Here is a 19,661-nt window from a genome sequence, read left to right as displayed (position 1 = left end):
GAGCAGTGGGAAAACTCTGGATCATAAACACACTTGTGGCAGGTCTATGTTACGGCGTTTAGCAGGAAGGGAACCGGACTGCCAACCATGCGGTCAGTAGGCAAAGAGAGGTAAGAGGTAGGGAAGGAGCGAACATCGAACCCCTGTTATTTATGAGGCATTCTCCACATGTTCCTTCATTTTAATCCTGATGAAAACCCATGAGGTACACATCCCTGTACCTGGTTCATAGACAAAGGAAGTCAAGACTCAGGGGAGTCCTGCCACTCATCCGAGACTAGGGTGCAGGAAGCAGAGCTGGGGTATGAACTCTGATCTGCCCATTCTTTCTATGACACGAACCCAACTGCCTCAGTGAAAGGTGTTTCACGCAAACCAAAATACGTGTGGAGAGAAGGGAATTTTGTGCTTACAGAAAGAATGGCATTTCTCAAGAATGGGGAGTTATATTTAAGGCACCAGAAACCTAATGCCAAAATGACCTTAACACCATGGATCTCAAGCAAACAGACACAACCAGATATTCGAAGCAGCTTTCGTGGGTTTTGCTTTTTTGTTCTTACTGTTACCCCATAACACTTTTGTATTATTTTTCACATACCTACCCGAAGGGATTTTTTTTTTTTTTAAAGGCACATGAACATTCTTTCCTGTTTTCATTCCCTCAAAACTGAAAGAGATGAGCCACCTGCAGCGTGATACAAATGCTCTGGGCATGAGCCTAATGTACCTTAGAATGGTGTGTATTTTGGATTATGGGAATCTTTGGTCCTGGGTGTTAGCTGGAGCTGACAAAGACTGCTCTAAGAAGCTTCAACCCGTGACACTGAACTGTTTGCTGGCCTTCTAAGGACACATTAAATTGCACTTACTGTGTAATTCTTCAAATATGTATATTTCAAACACACTGGAGAGCAGTACATTTTAATAATTCTTCTGATTACAAATTATTTCATGGTTGCAACCATATGTGTTCTATCTGCTTCAAATACAGAATGCCCAATGTACTGTATTAGAGATACTGTCAAGAATTCATACCACATTGATGGTATCTATCTACCTGTCTTCAAGGAACACTTGTTCTCTAGAATTGCTTTCATTTCTCACGTCTGTAATAAAGGGCTAATATTTAGACTAATGACAAGCAGGACCATAAGTGGTGTAATACTGTAAGTATGTCATTACAAGACTAACTTCTGAATAAGCAAATAGACCAAACCTTGGTGTTCCCAATTATTATTTGTAGGTGTCTAATTTGTTTGACTACCTTTCAATAGAGAAGACCGCAAATCATGTCTGAGGCACTGAAATTATTTTTCTTTCCAACAAACCTAGATGGCTACACCCTACTATTTAGAAGTGGCCACCAGAGAAACCAACAGGCATTACTATGCTTTGGTACCAAAGGAAGACAGGGATTTGTCAAATCTGAAAAGTGAAGTTAGTAGTTGAGCAACAGCAATTCGGACACCAAGTAGAAGCAGGGTTCTGAATTTAATGGATGAGTGACAATGGGGAAAAACTCAGGAAAACCGAGTCTGCAAAATGTCCTGCCTTAGGCATACCTTAACACTCAAGAGACAAGCCAAATATCTTAACTGCAAGTTGTGCTTTCAACAAGCTGCAGGTAAATTTGGGTAAATGTTTTATCTGTCCGAGGACGGTACTCACCACATCAAAGGCAGTAAACACGTGACAGTAGTGGTGATTGGACTTCAAATCTTTTGTGATATAAGCAAATGTTGAGAGGTCTTCCGGGTCCTGGGCAGCACAGGAGATATTACGAATTTCATGCTCAGCAATTATGTTCTGGAATAAATGAAATAAATGACTGTTGTTTTCCTTTGCAAACCAGCATATTTTAGAATCAAGGCAAATGAAACTTGGGAATCAGTTGCATTCCCCCTTTCCAGAATGTTCTAGACCAGCGACCTTCAAAGTGACACAACAGGCTACCTGTGGGCAAAAGTATACCAGGTCTGGAAGGAATGTTTTCATTTAATTAAAAACAACTTAAGGTAGTCATATCCTGCAGCAGTGGTTCTCGCCAGGTGCTGTGAGCAGAAGCACTCTGGGTGGCAGACACGCTTTTTTAAAAAACAGTAGTTACTAAGCATTTTATAGTTTTCATTCCCCGTATACAGCTATAGATAGGCACTCTGCCTCCTGCTAATTCTGTCTGGAAAGGATCACCTGTCACACTCTGCATGCGGGGAGAAACTCTGTCTCAAGGAGCTCTCTAAGCCCTTCCCCGTCTCGCTCCTCGCTTCCTGTGCTCTCCACTGCCCACTGCCCCGGAGCCAAGACAGGTATAGAAGGAAGTGGGCAGCTGGAAGCATCAAGGTGCTCGCTCTTTAAAACATTTTTTTAAAAGCTAGTTGACACTTAATGTTACATTAGTTTCAGGTGTACAATACAGTGATTCGACATCTCTGTGTGTTATGCTAGGCTCCCTGCAAGCGTAGCTGCCATCTGTCACCATGGAATGCCGTTACAGTGTCACTGACTACATTCCCTAGTCTGTGCCTTTTATTCCCAGGACCTATTTACTCTGTAACTGGAAGCCTGTATCTTCCACGCCTTTTCACCCATTTTGCCCATCCTCCCACCCCCTTCCCTCTGAAAACTCTGTTTGTTCTCCATATTTATAGGTCTGATTCTGCTTTTTGTTTATTCATTTATTTTTTCAGTTCCCCACGAGTGAAATCCTATGATATTTGTCTTTTTTGATCTTACTTCACTTAGCATAATACCCTCCAGGTCCTTCTGTGTTGTTGCAAATGACAAGATCTCATCCTTTTTATGGCTGTGCAACACCCCATCGTGGGTGTGTACACATGTGGTACACGCGTACTTTATCCATTCACCTATCTTTAGACCCTCAAGTTGCTTCCATACCTTGGCTATTGTAAATAAGGTTGCAGTAAACATAGGGGTGCATGTATCCCTTTGAATTAGTGTTTTGGTTTTCTTCGGCTAAATACCCAGTAGTGGAACTAGTGGATCAGATGGTAGTTCTATTTTTAACTTTTTGAGGAACCTCCGTACTGTTTTCCATAGTGGCTGCACCAGTTTGCATCCCCACCAGCAGTTCAAGGTGCTCGCTCTTGAAGACTCTGTGGAGGCTGAGGAGGAGAGGTGGGATGAGGGAAACAACTGCTCTGCCTCATTCAGGTCCTGGATGCCCGGCTTGATGATGATAATACCTTACTAACTCCACCCACCGTGTAGAATTACGAGTGGGTGCTGTGGCTCTTCTAATCATCTCACAGGTGGGGAAAATGGTACTCAGGGTAAGTGTCTTATGCAGGGCAGGTGTCAGAGCTAGGACGAAAATGAAAGCTGCCTGACTATGGAGCTCAGCCCCACCCCCCACTCCCTGGTTTAATAGCATTTCATTTCTTTCTCTCCAGCATTTCTTCATGCCATCTCCCTGCCAATGTGCATCTAAGAGCAACTGGTGGAAGGCAAATGAAGAAAGGTTTAAGTACCATTATTCTGAAGCACAGCATAACCAAGGAGCATCGTGGTGGCTGCAAACCCTGCTAGAAATTTCTTTTGATACACAGATGTTTTTAAAAAGAGAAAAAAAAAATTCACAGAACTATGCAATTGTTTTTTTACCTTATAGTATCCCATTTACGTTTTTTTGCAGTTGTCAGAAATCTAAAACCTTCACTACGTTAGTTATGCTAATTACTTTTTAATTGCACAGTCTTAAATAACCTGTTGGCCATAAAACGTTCCACGTATACCCATCAATGCCTAAAAAGGCTTACAAAATGTCCTTCCCTGCCAGCACCCCCAGCAAGTACTTCATGTTCCTCGCTCTACTGAGCTGTGTGGTTGGGAAGCAATTACAGAATTAACGCATAAAAGAAAATTAAATTAAGGCATTCTTCTCTGTGGCCCTGTATGTTGACACGACATGCAGTGCACCGTCAAAAATAACTCAATTTGAAACCAGAATCCCATAAACAAGTAACATCCTATTGCAAGATACAGTTTCAAACTAGAAGGTCATGATCTTCTTCTGGCATTCAGGTAGCATTTCTTCAAGTAGAAAACTAAATTAAGAACTAGTGAGTCTTAAAATGAATTTCAGAATCTACAGCCTTCACAGGGAAGATGTTAGCAAGTGCTGAGAGCCTCCGCCGTCATTTTAATGGGGGGCTGCCATTACCTGGGGGAGTGGGGATTTGGGGTCACCTATCCAAGATCCACTGTCACCAGAAATAGAGCATTGGCTCCAGTTTTTGTTTTTTTGTGTTTTTTTTTTTTTTTAAACTAAATTGGCATCTTGTGTTCCTGAGATCTTTTGCTAGCATACGGTAGACTGGAAGATCAACTTCTGGGGAACGTATTGCAGTGAAAAAATTGCCCTGTGATTTTTAGTACGCTGAATTCCCTGTGTCTTGCCAATTCACAAGATGCTACTTGTCAACGATCTTCAATGGCGTGTGGCAGCATCATGGCCCTGGGCAAAACAGTAAAGTAGGTAAAGGATATCTTTGGAGAGCTCTCCTTATTATGGACTGTATGTCTGTGTCCTCCCCAGATTCATATCTTGAAATCTTAGGAATCCCCAAATCCTAAGCCCTGATATGGTAGTATTTGGAGGTGGGGCCTTTAGGAGGTGATCAGGTCCTGACGGTGTGGCCCTCATGATGGAATTCATGCCCTTCCAAGAGAAGAGAGAACTCACTAGCTCTCTGCCATGTGAAGACACAGAAGGAAAATGCCGTCTATGAGGCAGGTTATGGGCTTTCATCAGACACTGAATCTGCTGGTGACTTGACCTTGGACTTCCCAGCCTCCAGAACTGTAGCAAATAAATGCTTATTATTTAAGCCACCCAGTCTGGTCATTTGTTATAGAGCCCAAACAGACTAAGACATCCTTCCTGTCTTTCTTGCCCTTCCCCTAATATTCTGGAATCTCCCACTTCTCTATCCCCAGGAGCCCAGGGCTGTCTTTTAGCTGCCCTCCTCTGTGTTGCTCCATGTTTCCTAATCAGCCTCCTCTCCCTCTACTGAAACTTTTATTCCTCTCTTGCTGTGGTCCAGAGGGAAGGCAGGCTAACAAATGTATTCTATATTCAGTTAAGAATAACTAATGTTTAATCATCCTAACAGTTATACGCAGTTAAGTGAGTTCGTATGGATAGTCTATGTAAAGAGGCACTTTTGAACAGAACTTCCTGATCTACCCACGGCTGGAATGTGATGAAGCCCTGAGAGCTCACTATTGAAACGCTGCCCTCCCTCTGCACTATCTTCCCAGAACAGCGAGGCCAGTTCTCCGTGCGGAAGGTGCGTCCGAGACCAAGGACACTACAGCTGGAGATGGGATGGTTGGTTTCCTCCTTGGAGAAGATGTCAAGGAGGAGCTCATTCTTTCTACCATCTGCCACGCATCAGTTAGTGGCTCCTCTATAAACTAACAGTGGATGTCCACATAAGGAACAGGTGATGCGTCTTCGTTTAAAACAGACTCCACTTCTGTTGCTCAGCCTCCACATCTAGGCATGTTCTAAGGAGACTAGAGCTTTTAAAAGGCTCAAAACAAAAAGGGAGGAGGGGCTCACACTGCCCCTTCTTTGGGATGGAAAGTTTGGCAGCTCAGTACTTGCAACAGGGACAGACTGTTTTTCTTGTCTTTTGCCTTTCATCACGTTGAGAAACAGCTAAACAGGTGCCTGCCTGGTGGGTATAGAGTACAAGTGTGTGGTCCAGCCAGTTAATAGAGAGGTTCTCAGAAGGGTGTGTGATGCAAAGTGTGGGCCTTAGGAGTCAGCCTCTCCCTGTTTCCCTCACTCCTGGCTCTGCCAGGCAGGGCCTTTCTCCTGAGTCCCCCTCCTCAAGCCAGGCCTTCTCTGGGAGAATGCAGTGCCCCTTCAGAGAAAGTACCCGAAACAGAGGCAGCAGCCCCAGCTAAGGGCTGCCTGGAGGGGACCCGTGGAGAGGCTGGTGCAGATGAGAACAGCACACATGCTTAATGGGCTCTTAATTTGACTCTGAGCTTTTTGGAAAGAGAAGTATGTGCTATAAAAAAAAAAAAAAAAAGGAAGAAAAAGAGCGAGCACTTGTTTAAGCAAATGTTCTGAATTATTTTGTGCTTAAAAAAACGGCCCAAGCCCTGTTTGAAGTTGGCATTCAAAAAGCAAACAAACAAAAACCAAACCCCAGTGCAGCACTCTTCCTAATTTAGCTGGATGGGAAGACTGAGGGAGGGGTCAGGGCGGGCGGGAAGGCAAAATGCAGGTCACTCTCTGCCACGCCCTGGATGTGGGGACTGTGCCACCTCTTGCAAGATGCTGCTGGTTTGAACACAGTCTGTAACCAAACTGTCAGAGACCTCTGGGCCGAAGGCCTCACCAGAGTTCTCTCTGGGCTGTGGATCTCCAGAAAGCGGCTGTGTCCTATCTACAACATTTTACGACTAGGTCTATTCCAAGTTCCATTTTGAATTCAAGACTACTTTCTGTTCTCCCTTCTTAAATCAGGACTAGTGGTTCGATTTGTTTCCTAAATCCTAGGCAATACGTTTAGAAGTTTCTATCTAGGTACCTAGCCCTTCGCCACGGAGCAGCCCAAGTCCTGGATTACTTGGATTGAAAGGAGAGAAGTGCTTTGCTGGAGGGCTCATCTTTTCTGGCCTAACGGGGGTCACAGATATGTTAGAGCAGCATACTGCAAACTAGGCAGTGGCGGTGGAGGGACCGCAGCCGTGTTCGGTCAGGGGTGGGGAGGTCGGGTCAGAGTTCAGTCCATCCCCATAACCAGCTGGCTGGAGGACCGCAGGGCAGTTACTTAGCAGAGGCCTGAGGCCTCACACGAAGGTGTGACTTTTGGTTCTGCCTCCTTGCAGGCTTAGCGGCCTCCAGCCCCTCACTTTGTGAGGGCTTTAGATAGCCGCCCGCTTCTCAAGTCCTTCCAACCAAAGCGGCTCCCCAGGACAACACCTCCCAGGGCAGAGGTCTCTGGGGCAAACGGAAAGCAGGCCTCTGGAGTTCAACACTGCTCCTCTCCTGTGGTGAGCGCTAATCCGGCCTTTGCTCCAGAACCAGGCAGCCTAGCGGGGCCAAGCACACACTGCTGGGGCCTGTCAGAGTGCAGCTCCCCTCACAACACAGCTGGAGAATGGCCCTTCAACAATATGGCCTCGAGGCCTTTTGGAACCGGTCCTTTAGCCTTGGCTGGTGGTGGTGCTTCTCAGCCTTCTGCCCTCAAATCCCACCCGTGCAGCCTGACACTCTTTCTTCTGCTATTCTAATCCAGTCTCTCTGCCTTGGCTTCTCACACACCAATGGCCAGACTGTGCCCCTGAGTCACCCTCTCTCTCCCTATCCACTGTTCCATCGGGCTAGATCGGCCACATTGCAGACACTGGGAGGGGGACACCGTACACTTGTCAGTGTAGAAGTCGATGTCCCCCGATTCCTGAAAAAGCCACCAGGCACGTAGCATCAGAGAGAGGCTGGCTTTGCCTGCCACCAACACAGACATTTTGCCTTTGCTCTAGATTCTGCAGATACACTGAGAACCACCTCCAAGCCCTCGAGAGCTATGCTGTCCTCTTTAGGGTCTCTGTTCACACAGGATTATCTTCCGTGTGTTGCTCAGGGCCCACACTTCCACACAGCAGCCACAGACGAGCAGGCATTTGTGGATAACTCATCTAATTATTGGTGACTAAAGCAGAAGTGTCTCCTCAAGGTGTGGGAGGATCAGGTTCTGCAGCCCGTGATGTGTCCACAAGCCAAATGCAGCAGGACACAGAGAGCGGATTCGAGAAGATACTGCTAATACAGGCCCAGCAGGTCACACCACCAGCTCCACAGAATGACGGCCTTAAGACTCTGGGCACTTTTCAGGGCAAATACCACTTGTTTAGAAATTGTCAGACTCTAATTCCTGAGGTGGTTAATCTAAGGAAGTATCAAACTCTGATACTAAAAATATATTGCTATTCATGGTTTTCAAATGCAAATGGATAGAGAGTTGCTCCAGGTTAGGGAAAACACCCAGATGCCAAAGCCTTTCTTGAACCTTAGAAATAGTGATAGTAATGGTGTTGTCAATGAGAATTCCATAATGTTGTGAAACTTTAAAAACCAACTGACTAGAATTTAAGGATAAAGAAAGTTTGTGCACCAGTAAGTAAAAGTTGCTTCCAACTAATAAAGAAAGCAAATCAGTCGGGATTTTCCTGATGATGATCTCCACAGTTGTGATCACACGACAGTGATTGTCAACACCCTGTTGCCGGGTTGAAACTATCATTTCCCACAAGGCATCTGACTCCGTGCTTTGGAAAGATCAGCCTGCACCATCGTGCTGGGTTGTAAGCTTTCCGCTCAGATTTGAGAACCATTGCTAAAACTGGGAGGTTGTTCTAAGTAGGCCCAGGGAGCCTGGGCTTGTCTGAATGTTGACACAGCTACCTTCCCCGTTCTGTCGGATACACCAGGAAATCCCAGAACTGGCTGATTCCGATGCTCAGGTTATTATAGCCACCCAGGAGTCACCGCCTGTGGGACCTCCCACCTCGGTGTCTAAACCCAGTTGTGACGGCCCTAAGTTAACTAATTGTTTAGTCCACCTGTTCCATGATTTTGAGTCCCTTTCTCCAAATTGGAGTGAGTACAAGTAGGGGAACCCTGTAGGGGGTCCAGAAAATAAATGGTACTCACCAACGGGGATCTTTCTATAGTTTGTCAGTTGGGAGGATACAGGAATAAAACACGTGGACATCCGGGGGTTCTGTGAGGAGGAACTGGTCAGATTTGGTTGTTTATGGAGAGTGACAGTAGTCACACCCAAGCGTTCTAGTCTAGTCCTGGCACTCTGTCATCTTCACCAAGAAAGGCACTGTAAACACTTAAGTAAAATGCAACTCGGCTGTTCGCACTTGACCTCACAGCTCATGAACTGTTTCCGCTGTGAGTACAAAGTCACAGCATGCCTTGAGCTTCTTTTCTGATTGTGCCTCTTAAGAAAACAATACAGTCAAAATCCTCTCCTCCGTCTCAACAGCTGAGAATAAACGCAATTATGAGATACAAAAGTCAGAGAATGTGTTCCTTGCGTCAGGTGTTCACTGTATCCAAAGAAAGGATATAGATGTCGCTAGAGAAATGGGAAGACAAATGTCCTGGTCCTTTGGCCAGTAACATTTTCCTCTGATGGAGGAACGATGACATTGCTGCATTTTCATTACATACGTGACTTTTTTTTCTGTTGTAATGTTCTCTAGATCCGAAGGGCCAGATACTAAGTGGCCACAGTCTATTAGAGAAGCACACAGAAAAATCAAAACATGTATAGGAATCCTAGATGAAATCTCCCAGATGCAACGTGCCCTTCTGTGTATATGTATGAGTGAATGTGTGTGTGTGTGTGTGTGTGTGTGTGTGCGTGCTCACGCATCTACAGCTGTGTTCAGGGAGCAGAAAGGTGGGGGGCAGGACATGAATACAATGGGAAATGCTGGGCATGATGGGAGCAAAGTATTTTAGATCATATGCCCAGGAGTGTATCTGGCATACAAACCAGAGAGAGGTGTGGTACTCACCTTATTTGTTGCATCAATGAATTTGACTCCTTTATAAGAGACCGAAAGAATGATAGTAGGGACCTTCTTCATTTGCTCTGTAGATTTCTGAAATTAAAATTAGAAAGCTGTTAGAGCAGTTTGTGTTGCATGGCAACTGAAGCACATAATTTCTCCTCTTAAAAGATAAAAATGAGCCCAACTTAAAAACAACACACACACACACACACACACACACACACACACACACACATCAAACACACACCAAACACACTAATTTAAATGTATGTCTCTCTTCTCTTAGGCTCGGTTTGGGCTTCTAAAGTGTCTGTCTTGCACTTGAGAATCTAAAAAGAGCTTGTTCTACCACTTCCCGTGGGTGAAGGAAAACTCCTTTTTCCCTGACACCAAAGGGAGCAACGAACAGCCCTGTCTCCCACTGCGATTTCAAGCAACGGTTCTTTGACTGGAGTTAAACCATGTCAGAGTTAACTCCAAGGGTGAGTTTAGCATTAACAAAACATGTGCCACCACTCCCCCTTTCTCCCAGAGTCACTCTTTCTCCAAGGCACGATGAAGGTCTGAGTCATGTAGTTAGAAGAGAGATTTAAGCTCCTCACTGTGAATTTTTCTTGAACCTGGCCAAATCCCGAAGAGCAGACGAATTTTTCGCACCGTCGCTGGTGACTGTGCAGGACAGAATACCACCCTACCACAGCGAAGCCCTCTGGAACAGTCCGTATTTTGAGCCACAGCAAAACCGGACAACCCAGGTAACCTACTAGATTTCCTCAGGCTAAGTTCTTATGACAGATGCTCACGCCGGCCTTACATGCTGCTAGTCTGCAGCTTTGGGAGTTTTATGCATGTACGCAAACTTTCTCCACAATTTAGGATGTACCTTTTCTGTTTGGTTTGATCATTCATCACGGGTCTCCAATAGTCTGGGTACTTCAGTCCCCACTATGGTTCCTCCTAATAATCATAGTAAATAAACATCGAGAAGAACCTACCTGACAGTTAGCCTGATGGATTTTCCAGAGAAGACAGGTGGGAACAAAAGAGGAGAGAAAATACATAAGAAGGTGAGGAAACCATTTCAATAATTCACCGACAGCACAAAGTCCTGAGAAGGTACAGGGAGAACAGGCTTTATGGGTAAACGCAGACGGAGCACAGCCTCTCTTGCAGGAGTGGCCGCGGGCTTGTCAGACCCCATCTCTCTCTTCCTGTCCCCTCGTCATCCCTGTCTCTCCCTTCCTGTTCCCTCATCACCATTCACGGTGCCACACAGCCTTGTGCCTGACACACCAGAACCTTCCACTGTGGGTGTTCCCAACCACCTGTCTTATGGACAGTAAGGGAACTGGGAGAAAGTATTACCCAATTTTCCACTTTTAAATTCCGAAATGTGACCAGAATTAAAGAAGTCTTTTAGTTGGAACTCACTGAGCTTAAAAACAATGTTACATCTTTCACTTGAGCCATGGAAAAGGTGTTTCACATTCTCCTGATTGTTTTGATGCATCTTTTGGATAGCCACTCCACTTGTTTCAAAGATAGAGAGGATGGATCAGTAAGAGTGTTACTATTTAGTATTTATTAAATGTTTCATATAGTATAGAAAAAAAAAGCCTTTCTCCTAAAGTGCTTTTTAACTAGTTTTAAAATTACCCGAACTTGTAGTTTTCTTTTGTGGTTGCCAGAGATTTAAAGATTTTATTTATTTATTTTTGTGTGAGAGAAAGAGCATAAGGGGTGCGGGGGGGGGGGGGGCGTCACAGAGGGAGAAGCAGACTCCCCACTGAACAGACAGCCCGAAATGGAGCTCGATCCCAGGACCTTGAGCTGAGCCGGAGGCAGGCACTTACTAGACTGAGCCACCTAGGCACCCTGCCAAAGAAATTTAGACACTTTTATCTTTTTAATGCTTTATCCAAAAAACTCTTAAAAGTGTACAAGATAGGGCTGCCTTGGTGGCTCAGTCAGTTGAGCCACTGTCTGCCTTCAGCTCAGGTCATGATACCGGAGTCGCGACCGGGGCTCCAGCTGCCACCCCCCTCCCCACCCCGCTCAGCAGGGAGTCTGCATCTCCTTCTTCTTCTCCCTCCCAACCTCCTCTCCCTATCCCTCTCCCTCTCCAATAAATAAATAAATAAAATCTTTTTTTAAAAAGTGTGCAAGATAAATCAAAGGTAAAGGCTAGGAGAAATAATACTCCGTGTATGGATTTTAAGGCAAAATCATGGGCTGAGCTCTGCACAGGGAGAGAGCCACGGCTGGCACGGGCAGTGGCTTGGTGCACTGAATGTGTGAGGAATTCTTTGCAAAGGTAACAATGGATTTCAACAAATTACCGTGCTCATTTCTTGCCATGAATACATTCTATCAGACAGATCGAGCCATACCGTGAAGTAACATATAGCTAACATAAGATGAAAATATCAACATTTAGCATTAAGAAAAACCCCAAAAAAGGAAAAAGCAAAACCATTTGTTATCCATTCGGCAGCTAAGTGGTTATCGCAGGCAGCCCACTGCGCTGGGAAAACTGAGTCTGCTTCAGGGCATGTCAGACAGACCTCAAATTGTGTGCAAACTACAGTCTGCGGAAAGCGGCTGTCCCAAGGGCTGTGGTTGAGCAGACTCGGAGCCTTGTGCCTGGGCTCGGAGGGAGAGAGGGTTGGGGAAGGTGTCTGCGCAGGACAGGGAGAGGAAGAGGCAGCACAGGAGGTACACGCTACAAGGAGAAGGTGCAGCACAAATGCTGATAAACGCCACAGTGGACACGCACGTGGGGCTTCCAGAGTACTGAGCAAAGAGAGGCTCACTGCTGGGGAGAGCGAGGCAAGTCTCCATTACTCATTCAACAAGCACCATTTGCCTGCTGGGGCTGACTGGGCTGGCTTTTAAAGGACGGACAGGGGTTTTCTAGGTGCCAAAGAGGACGTTCTGGCAGAAGAATCCACATGCACAGGAATGAATGGAATGAGAAATAGGGTGGGTTTGGGTAAGTGGTGGAAGATGAGCTGGTGCAGTAGGTTTGGAAGCTTGTGACTTCCTCCGCCGGAATCCCCTGGAAGTGTTTAAGTAGGGGTGGGTGGCAGAAAGACAAGTTGGTGATTGGATGCACTGGAGCAGCTGAGGCTGGAGGCCTGGAGGCAGGAACGGGAGGTACGAGTTCAACAGGGAGACCCTAAGCACCTAAAACCCTAAGGCTGGAGCAGAAGCCACAGTCGTGGAAGAGATGAGGAGGACTCCAGCGGCTCTGCTACCCGTGTGCCGTGGAAGCCGCGAGAGCGAGAGGACGTCACAGATGAAGGGGCCATTCGCTGAGATAAGCGGACACTACAAGGAACAGGCTTTTGCAGGAAACCCTCGCTCACATGCTCAGTTCAATAATCAGGGGGGCGATGTCCCGCAGGAAATGAGAAATGAGAATCTGATCTGGAATCCCATCCGCTTCGAGGGGGTGCCTGAGGACATGGGAGCAGGTGAGGTGGCTCAAGGAGTGAACAAGAAGAGCGCGAAGAGGCCCCCGCCTGCGTCAGCGCAGCTGAAACAGAGCGGGAAGGAGGCTGAGCGCGGTGTCGCGGACCTCAGGGGCAGATGGCATAGGGGGTGCGAGCGGCGCCCGCGGCCACGAGCACCCACTGAGGAAAAGCCCCAGAAAAGAAGCCCAGCACAGGGCCTGGCACACGTAGCGGCTGCTATTTTTATGCGGTCTTGTGCATGAAATCTCTGGCTTTTGCAAATGGAAAAACGCGTTGCTGATTTTATGAAGAGCAGCCTGAGGACCGTGGTGACCGCAGAGGAAAGAACGCGGTGATTTGCGCGACAGATGCGAGGGCACGGGAGCGGAGAGCTGGAACAACAGAGCGGCGGGGACGCGGGCTCTTCCGCTGAAATGAGGGCATCAGTGGTGACTTATGTCCCGATAGGAAGATTCTACATCGTATGTTCAGCGACGCTGAACAAAGAAGAAAACCTAAAAGACAGTCATTTCTTTTTCTTTTGTGGGTGGCCAGGATCCTAACTGGAGGCCATCCTGGCGCGGCCGGTGCTGCGGGCTGTGCCTGGCTGCGGGGGATGGCGGGGGACACACATCCCAGTCGGGAGTCCAAACCACACTTCCCTCTGGCTGAGCGCCTTGACAAGAAGATGAGGGACCCTGGCTGGCCACAGAGGCACTCGGTGGGCCTTCAATGACCTGCTCCTTCTTTAAGGCATTTATAATTCTATAAAAGATAAAAATCCAACCTCTTTCAGGGGATTTTCTGTTGGTGGACTTTGACAGAGCTTTCAAAGAGGTCTTTTCATATGTTATTTTAACCAAAGATGAAAACACATAGAAAGAAAGCAAATACACTGAGTCTTCAGGGGGAATAATTCGGCGGGGGGGGGGGGGGGGGGGGCGCAAGAAATCCAATAAAGCGCCCACTTCATTTTATGAAGGCTCTACAGATATCGAAAAGTGAGCAGGGCTTCAGTCCAATCAGAGGCAGCCCACGTCCTATTGTCTCCATTTACTCTTACGTGTTGCGATTACGGTTTTCTTCTCCTTCCCAGGGACAGAGGCAGCTAGGCTGGACATCACTGGTCAAGTTACAAAGCAATTGCTCTTGGGCAATGCCAGTCACTATGATCTATCTGCAAGCTCTGCTGGGATTCTGAATAGTTAATGCTCCCACATATGTACGTACGTTAAAACATTCAAGCTTGATTTATTTGTATAAACAGAATTCTCTTCTTCAGTAAAATGCTCGGGGCAAACCTTATGCTATGGTTCTCTTTTCTTTCCATTTTTTTTTTTCCTATGCCATACTCTATGGAATTTCAGAGGCTTCCCCCAGTCCTCAAATTCCGCCTCCCCCCCCGCCACCCCGCCAGTGCCAGCTTTACAGGAGATACTGATTTGTAATGAGGACCTCAGGATACCTTAGCAGCTGAATGCTCCCAAATTAACTTAACCTTTATAGCATCTTGCTCTCCTGCTAAAAAAGCATTATAGTGATAGTATTTTGTTCACAATTCCCCCAAATAAGATTATCATCCTTTCATTGCTCCAAGAGAAACAATATTTAGTTATATAGGGATGCTACATTTCTGAAACCTAAACTAAAAGGCAACTTTTGAATCTTAACAGCAAAGCCAGCTTTACATTTAGCACTTGGGTTTATCTGTAAGCTTTACACAGATTAGGGATTCCATATCCCTTGTATCTGCAGGTGGGCGCCCGAGATACCGTTCTTAACAGGTAAAGTAATTGAACACTTCTACAACTTTTTTTTTTTTAAAAGAGGGATATTTGGATTCACCCAAGAAAGCAATACTATCTTTTGTCTTTTCCTTTTTATAAATTATGAATTGCTTGGAGTCTTTGTATCAAGTCAAATTGCCATTGGTGATTTTGTTTTATCCTTCTAGCATGCACCGGAAAGAAACAGTTTCTCATTTTCTAATGCAGAATCAACAGTATGAGAATATCCTTTTGAGCTACAGGGATGCTCTGGTCTCAGAGCATGACTTTCATAAGTGTGAGTGAGAGCAAAGAGGTTTACGACAGGGAGCACTTCAGTTGTGAGCTGTAATGTTGCGATTGAGTCTGGATGATGTTTATGTTCCTAATGAGAATCATTTGTGCCCGTAACCAGTACAAAGAGGAAACAGAGTGGGGCAGCCCATGGGGAGGATGTCATCGACCCTTCATTCTTACAATACTCTGTTCATTTCCAATGTATTTTAAACACAGACTGGGGAAATACATCTCTGGATGGTCTACTGCCATCTGACTTATATTTTTAACTCACCCATGGCTCCACTGAGAATGCTTTCTACTTAGATATTCAAGTGCTGAGTCATAACTATTAATTTTGCCATATAATATTTTCTTTAGTTCGTTTCAAAGCTTAATTATTGTATTTACTTTCAGCAAGTAAATTAAACTAAGATCAAACAATTATGTTTGGTAGCCCTAAGTGACTTTCAAATGATGTAAAAAAATGTATAAAACCAGGAGTATCATATTTCATATTCAGCAAAACTAGTTATACATTGTGGAGATTATAAGAGGTAGAGAGCAGACCACAGATCAGCCATTTGAAATTCACTTTGGAACTCAGTTTCAGTGTCATTTTCTGGGGAAACCTCGTGTGGCCCCCCAGCCTGACATGATGGCTGTCTCTTGCTCCCCAGGCCTGACCTGGGAACCTCTGCTGCTCTCCCTTGGGGTTAACTGTCCTGGTCTTGGGATTGTTTGTTTCCCTAACTCTATGGGGGCGGGGGGTTCCTTGAGGATAGCCCACCCCTTTCTTGATATGTTTCTTGTCTCCTCCATGATGACTAGCACCTGGTCTTAGATTGAACCCTATGACATGGCCATTTTTATGAATCAAAAAAACAGCGAAATATCAGCAATTCCATAGGGTTCAATCTAACAGCTGCTGAAGTCTGTGATTATTAAGTGAAGAAGCAAATGAATTAATGTACGGTAATGAGCACAAAGCCAGCTTTATAAGAAAGAACCACAGTACCAGCCTCTCAACGCATAAGAGCTCAGCAAACTTTCCAGAAAGCCCTGGTGCCCAGCGCTGTGCATGAAGGCCTTGGAAGAACTCGGAGAACCATAAACATGATTAGAGATAGGCCAAGAGATTCCTAGGGGATGGGAAAGCTTCACAGATCTCTGTGATTTGTCACCTCAAGGAGAGAAGGGCTGGGTGTTCATTTTTCTACTAGGAAACCAGTTCAAACTGCAAGCATGCAGATGAGAAGGAAAGACTTCTTGGGAGGGCAGGAGGATTATTAGGGACAGCTGGGAAGTTTTTCCCTCTGGGCGTCTTTAAAAATAGTGTGGACTCTCATTTGTCACTAATGACTTAGGGGTAAGTCTCATTTGGCTCAGAAATGGGGCTCAAGGACCTCTCAAGGGCTTTTCTGGTCATGAGGATGCAACATGAGGGCTGGGTGAAAACAGAGCCTCGCTCAGACCATGTGACAAGAGCAGACGGTGGGCAGGCAGCCACTCAAACGATTCCTCGGGCACAGACTCGGCTCCTGCCCTGCCAAGTGTAACTCACACGCTCTGGCTGAGTCTAGCACAGCGCATGGCGATGCCCTCCATCTCTACCCCCTGGCCGAACGCTTCTACCAGGGCAGCCTGTCTATACAGCAGACCTAACAGGAACGCCCAGCGGACCAAGGCAGTGCTTCTCAAACTTTTTTGAGCACTGGAATCCCGTGGAAGTCTTGTTAAATAACAAGATTGTTGGGCTCCATACCTAGAGTTTCTGATTCAGTAAGTGCCATGAACTGAATGTCTGTGATTCCCCCAAACTTTTAATGTTGAGTCCTAATCCCCAATGTATTAGCAGGTGGGGCCTTTGGGAGATGTTCAGGCTGTAAGAATAGAACTCTGAATGGTGTTAGTGGGCTTATAAGAGAAGCCTCTTGCACTGTGAGAGGGCACAGTGAAGATGACTGTCAATGAGCCAGGAAGACGGTCATCACCTGACACCAAATCTACCAGCACCTTGACCTTGGGATTTCTCAGCCTTCAGAACCCCAAGAAACACATTTCTGCCTGTAATGTGGTATTTTTATTACAGCAGCCTGAACAAACTAAGACAGTAAGTGAGGTAGGGCCAGAGAGTTTGCACTTATAATAAATTTCCAGATGCTGCTGCTGCTACCACAGTTTGAGAACTTCTGCTCTAAAAATAGTTGATTTTTGATTGAAAGTCACTGTCAGAACTGTTCTCCGCTGCTATGCATGTAAACTCCGTTGTACTGCGTCCTACATTAATTCAGAGAGCAGTTAATTTATCAAAACACACTATCCTCCACTTGACAAGCGATCTCCAAAACTCCTTAGTTAGCACTTAGTTACAGCTCTTGGTTTTCAGAGCAAATAACAAGAATTACTTAATCTTCCATATTTTCTCAGGGGCTGTGAAAGTATAAAACATTCTTCACATAAACAGTTCAGGTCATAAAGATAGGTTCTGGAGTTAAATCTAGAATTGATGTTGATCGGACAGAGCTGATAAGCCCAGGGGTCACGCTGAAGATGTATGGTTTCTCATAAAAGTCCCCCAGTTCTCCCTCAATGAGGAGCACATCCAGGATATTAAGTATATCCCCTTGAGAGATGTGACAAGCAAACATCAACACATTTTTGTGTACTGATTCTAGGAGTGTAAACTGGAACAATTTTTTTGGAAGGCAATTTGGCAACTTACCCCCCGAGTTTCAAGATGGGTATACTTTTGGCCTAGCCAAGCTACATTTAGTGGCTCATTCTAAGCAAATAATCAGACCAGATGCAAAAGATTCAGGTCTAGGGATGTTGCCCACAGTATTGGTTATAATTTGAAAAGATTCCAAATGACCTAATGACCAATAAGGGGAACTGGTTACATAAGTTTGGTTCAGTTATGAATTAGAATATTGTTCAACCACTATGAGTAATACTGAAGATGAATATATATTGGAATAAACATACTGTAAAATCTATATTATATACTATAAAATATATACTGTAAAATATATATATAAACATACTATAAAATATATTGTTATGTTAAAAATAGATTATAAAACTGAGAACAGTAGGCACTGAATATTTCTATTTCTTTCTAGGAAAGGGATGCCTATGAATGCATGACGAATCAGTCTGGAGGCTTACAATTGAACAAGGGGTTAACAGAGAGGGGTTTACCCTCTCTGTGTGACAAAATTACAATTGCTTTTATTTCTCCTCTCTGTAGCTCTATTTTTAAAACGGGATAACAATGAATATGTACTGCTTCTGTAATAATAAAATGTGAAGTTTTAAAAATGTATAATATTTTGGTTAGAAAGCCAACTGTAAACATGTGAAAAAACACACCAACTTGTTTAACCCATCGCTTGTAAGTACAAATGCAGTGTGTGTGTGTGTGTGTGTGTGTGTGTGCGCGCGCATCTTGAATTTATGGAGGGACCCACTGCCAAGCTCCTTCCTCCAGAAGGTACTGCACTACAAGCAAATGGGAGTATAGAAGGGCATGTTCGGATTCCTGTCTTGCCTTCCCTGTGCGTCACGGTATTTAACCTCTATGTCTTAGTTGTTTTGTCTGTAAAAATGGGTGTGTTAATACAGCATCTACTTTGGAGAGCCGTGAGGACTACGTAGTTGGGTGCCTAGCCTGTAGTGAGCACCAAGAGATTTCAGCTATTACTCTTGTTCCGAGGATGGATGCTGTCGCTGAGCTGCTTTCCAAAGTATGACCTCCCACTAGCAAAAGAGAGCAGAAGTAAAAACAAGATCAGTGAGCACAACGGAATCCTCTCCGGGCTGCAAGCTGGCCCAGCAGTGAAACGGCGGTTGCAACAATGAACATTCCACGGAGCCACGCATCTGGGCGGATGACAATGGACTCAGTACGTTTAGAGAGAGAGCGTAAGACAAAGTGGGAATTAAAGACAGAGGCGGCCCGTGAAATCCGGTGCTGTGGAGTACTGAGGGTGTTACATGGGAAAAGAGCCAGTAACAAGAGGAGCAGAAACACACACACACACACACAATTAAGAGAATGTGGGTTATGAAGACGATATGGGATGAAAGGATTGGAACCGTTGAGTCCCCAGGAAAACACTCACAAAGCAAAAGCACAGGTCCCTGTGAGCCCAGCTCAGCAGCAGACAGCTAGCAATGCTATTTCTTTGTGTGTATCGTCATTTTAACACACGTTCACATCACTGGGCTTACACCTGACCTGGTTCGTGCAGTACTTGGGAGGGAGCGAAAGGGAAATAGTTGATTCTTCTCTGAAACTTGCGCCAGTGGCGACTTACAAAAAAACAGTTGTTTAAGAGTTTTTTTTCCCCAGCCTGGTTCCTAAGTAGTAGTCCCTGAAATGATTTCTGGGAACGACAATTCCTCATAGATGGGAGTTGCAGAAGGAACCAAACGTGACTATAGACAAGTGGGAATTAGAGACAGAGGAGGCCCACCATATCTTTCAGGGATGGGGACTAGTGAGGGTGTTACAGGAGTCTAAGATCAAAGAGGCTTCTTAACATTCCCATCTAATTCTAAAATCTTCTTTTCAAGCTTTCCAATC

General features: G+C 45.3%; 1 protein-coding gene across 18 annotated transcripts in view; it reads right to left on the bottom strand.

Annotated features, from left to right (window-relative positions):
• Positions 1 to 19,661, bottom strand: part of ANKS1B (ankyrin repeat and sterile alpha motif domain containing 1B) — a 1,113,728-nt gene that overhangs the window by 26,930 nt on the left and 1,067,137 nt on the right. For all 18 annotated transcript variants that reach the window (XM_046012089.1, XM_046012090.1, XM_046012088.1 and 15 more), the window contains 3 exons: positions 10,569 to 10,580; positions 9,577 to 9,663; positions 1,672 to 1,809 (listed from right to left, as the gene is read on the bottom strand). In XM_046012089.1, coding sequence (XP_045868045.1) covers positions 1,672 to 1,809; positions 9,577 to 9,663; positions 10,569 to 10,580 — 237 coding nt within the window. The remainder of the gene's footprint in view (positions 1 to 1,671; positions 1,810 to 9,576; positions 9,664 to 10,568; positions 10,581 to 19,661) is intronic.

This window comes from Meles meles, chromosome 7 (assembly GCF_922984935.1).
Source record: "Meles meles chromosome 7, mMelMel3.1 paternal haplotype, whole genome shotgun sequence".
Taxonomy (NCBI): Eukaryota; Metazoa; Chordata; class Mammalia; order Carnivora; family Mustelidae; genus Meles; species Meles meles.
The sequence above is the reverse complement of the archived record's forward strand: the minus strand, read 5'-3'. Positions and strand labels throughout refer to the sequence as shown.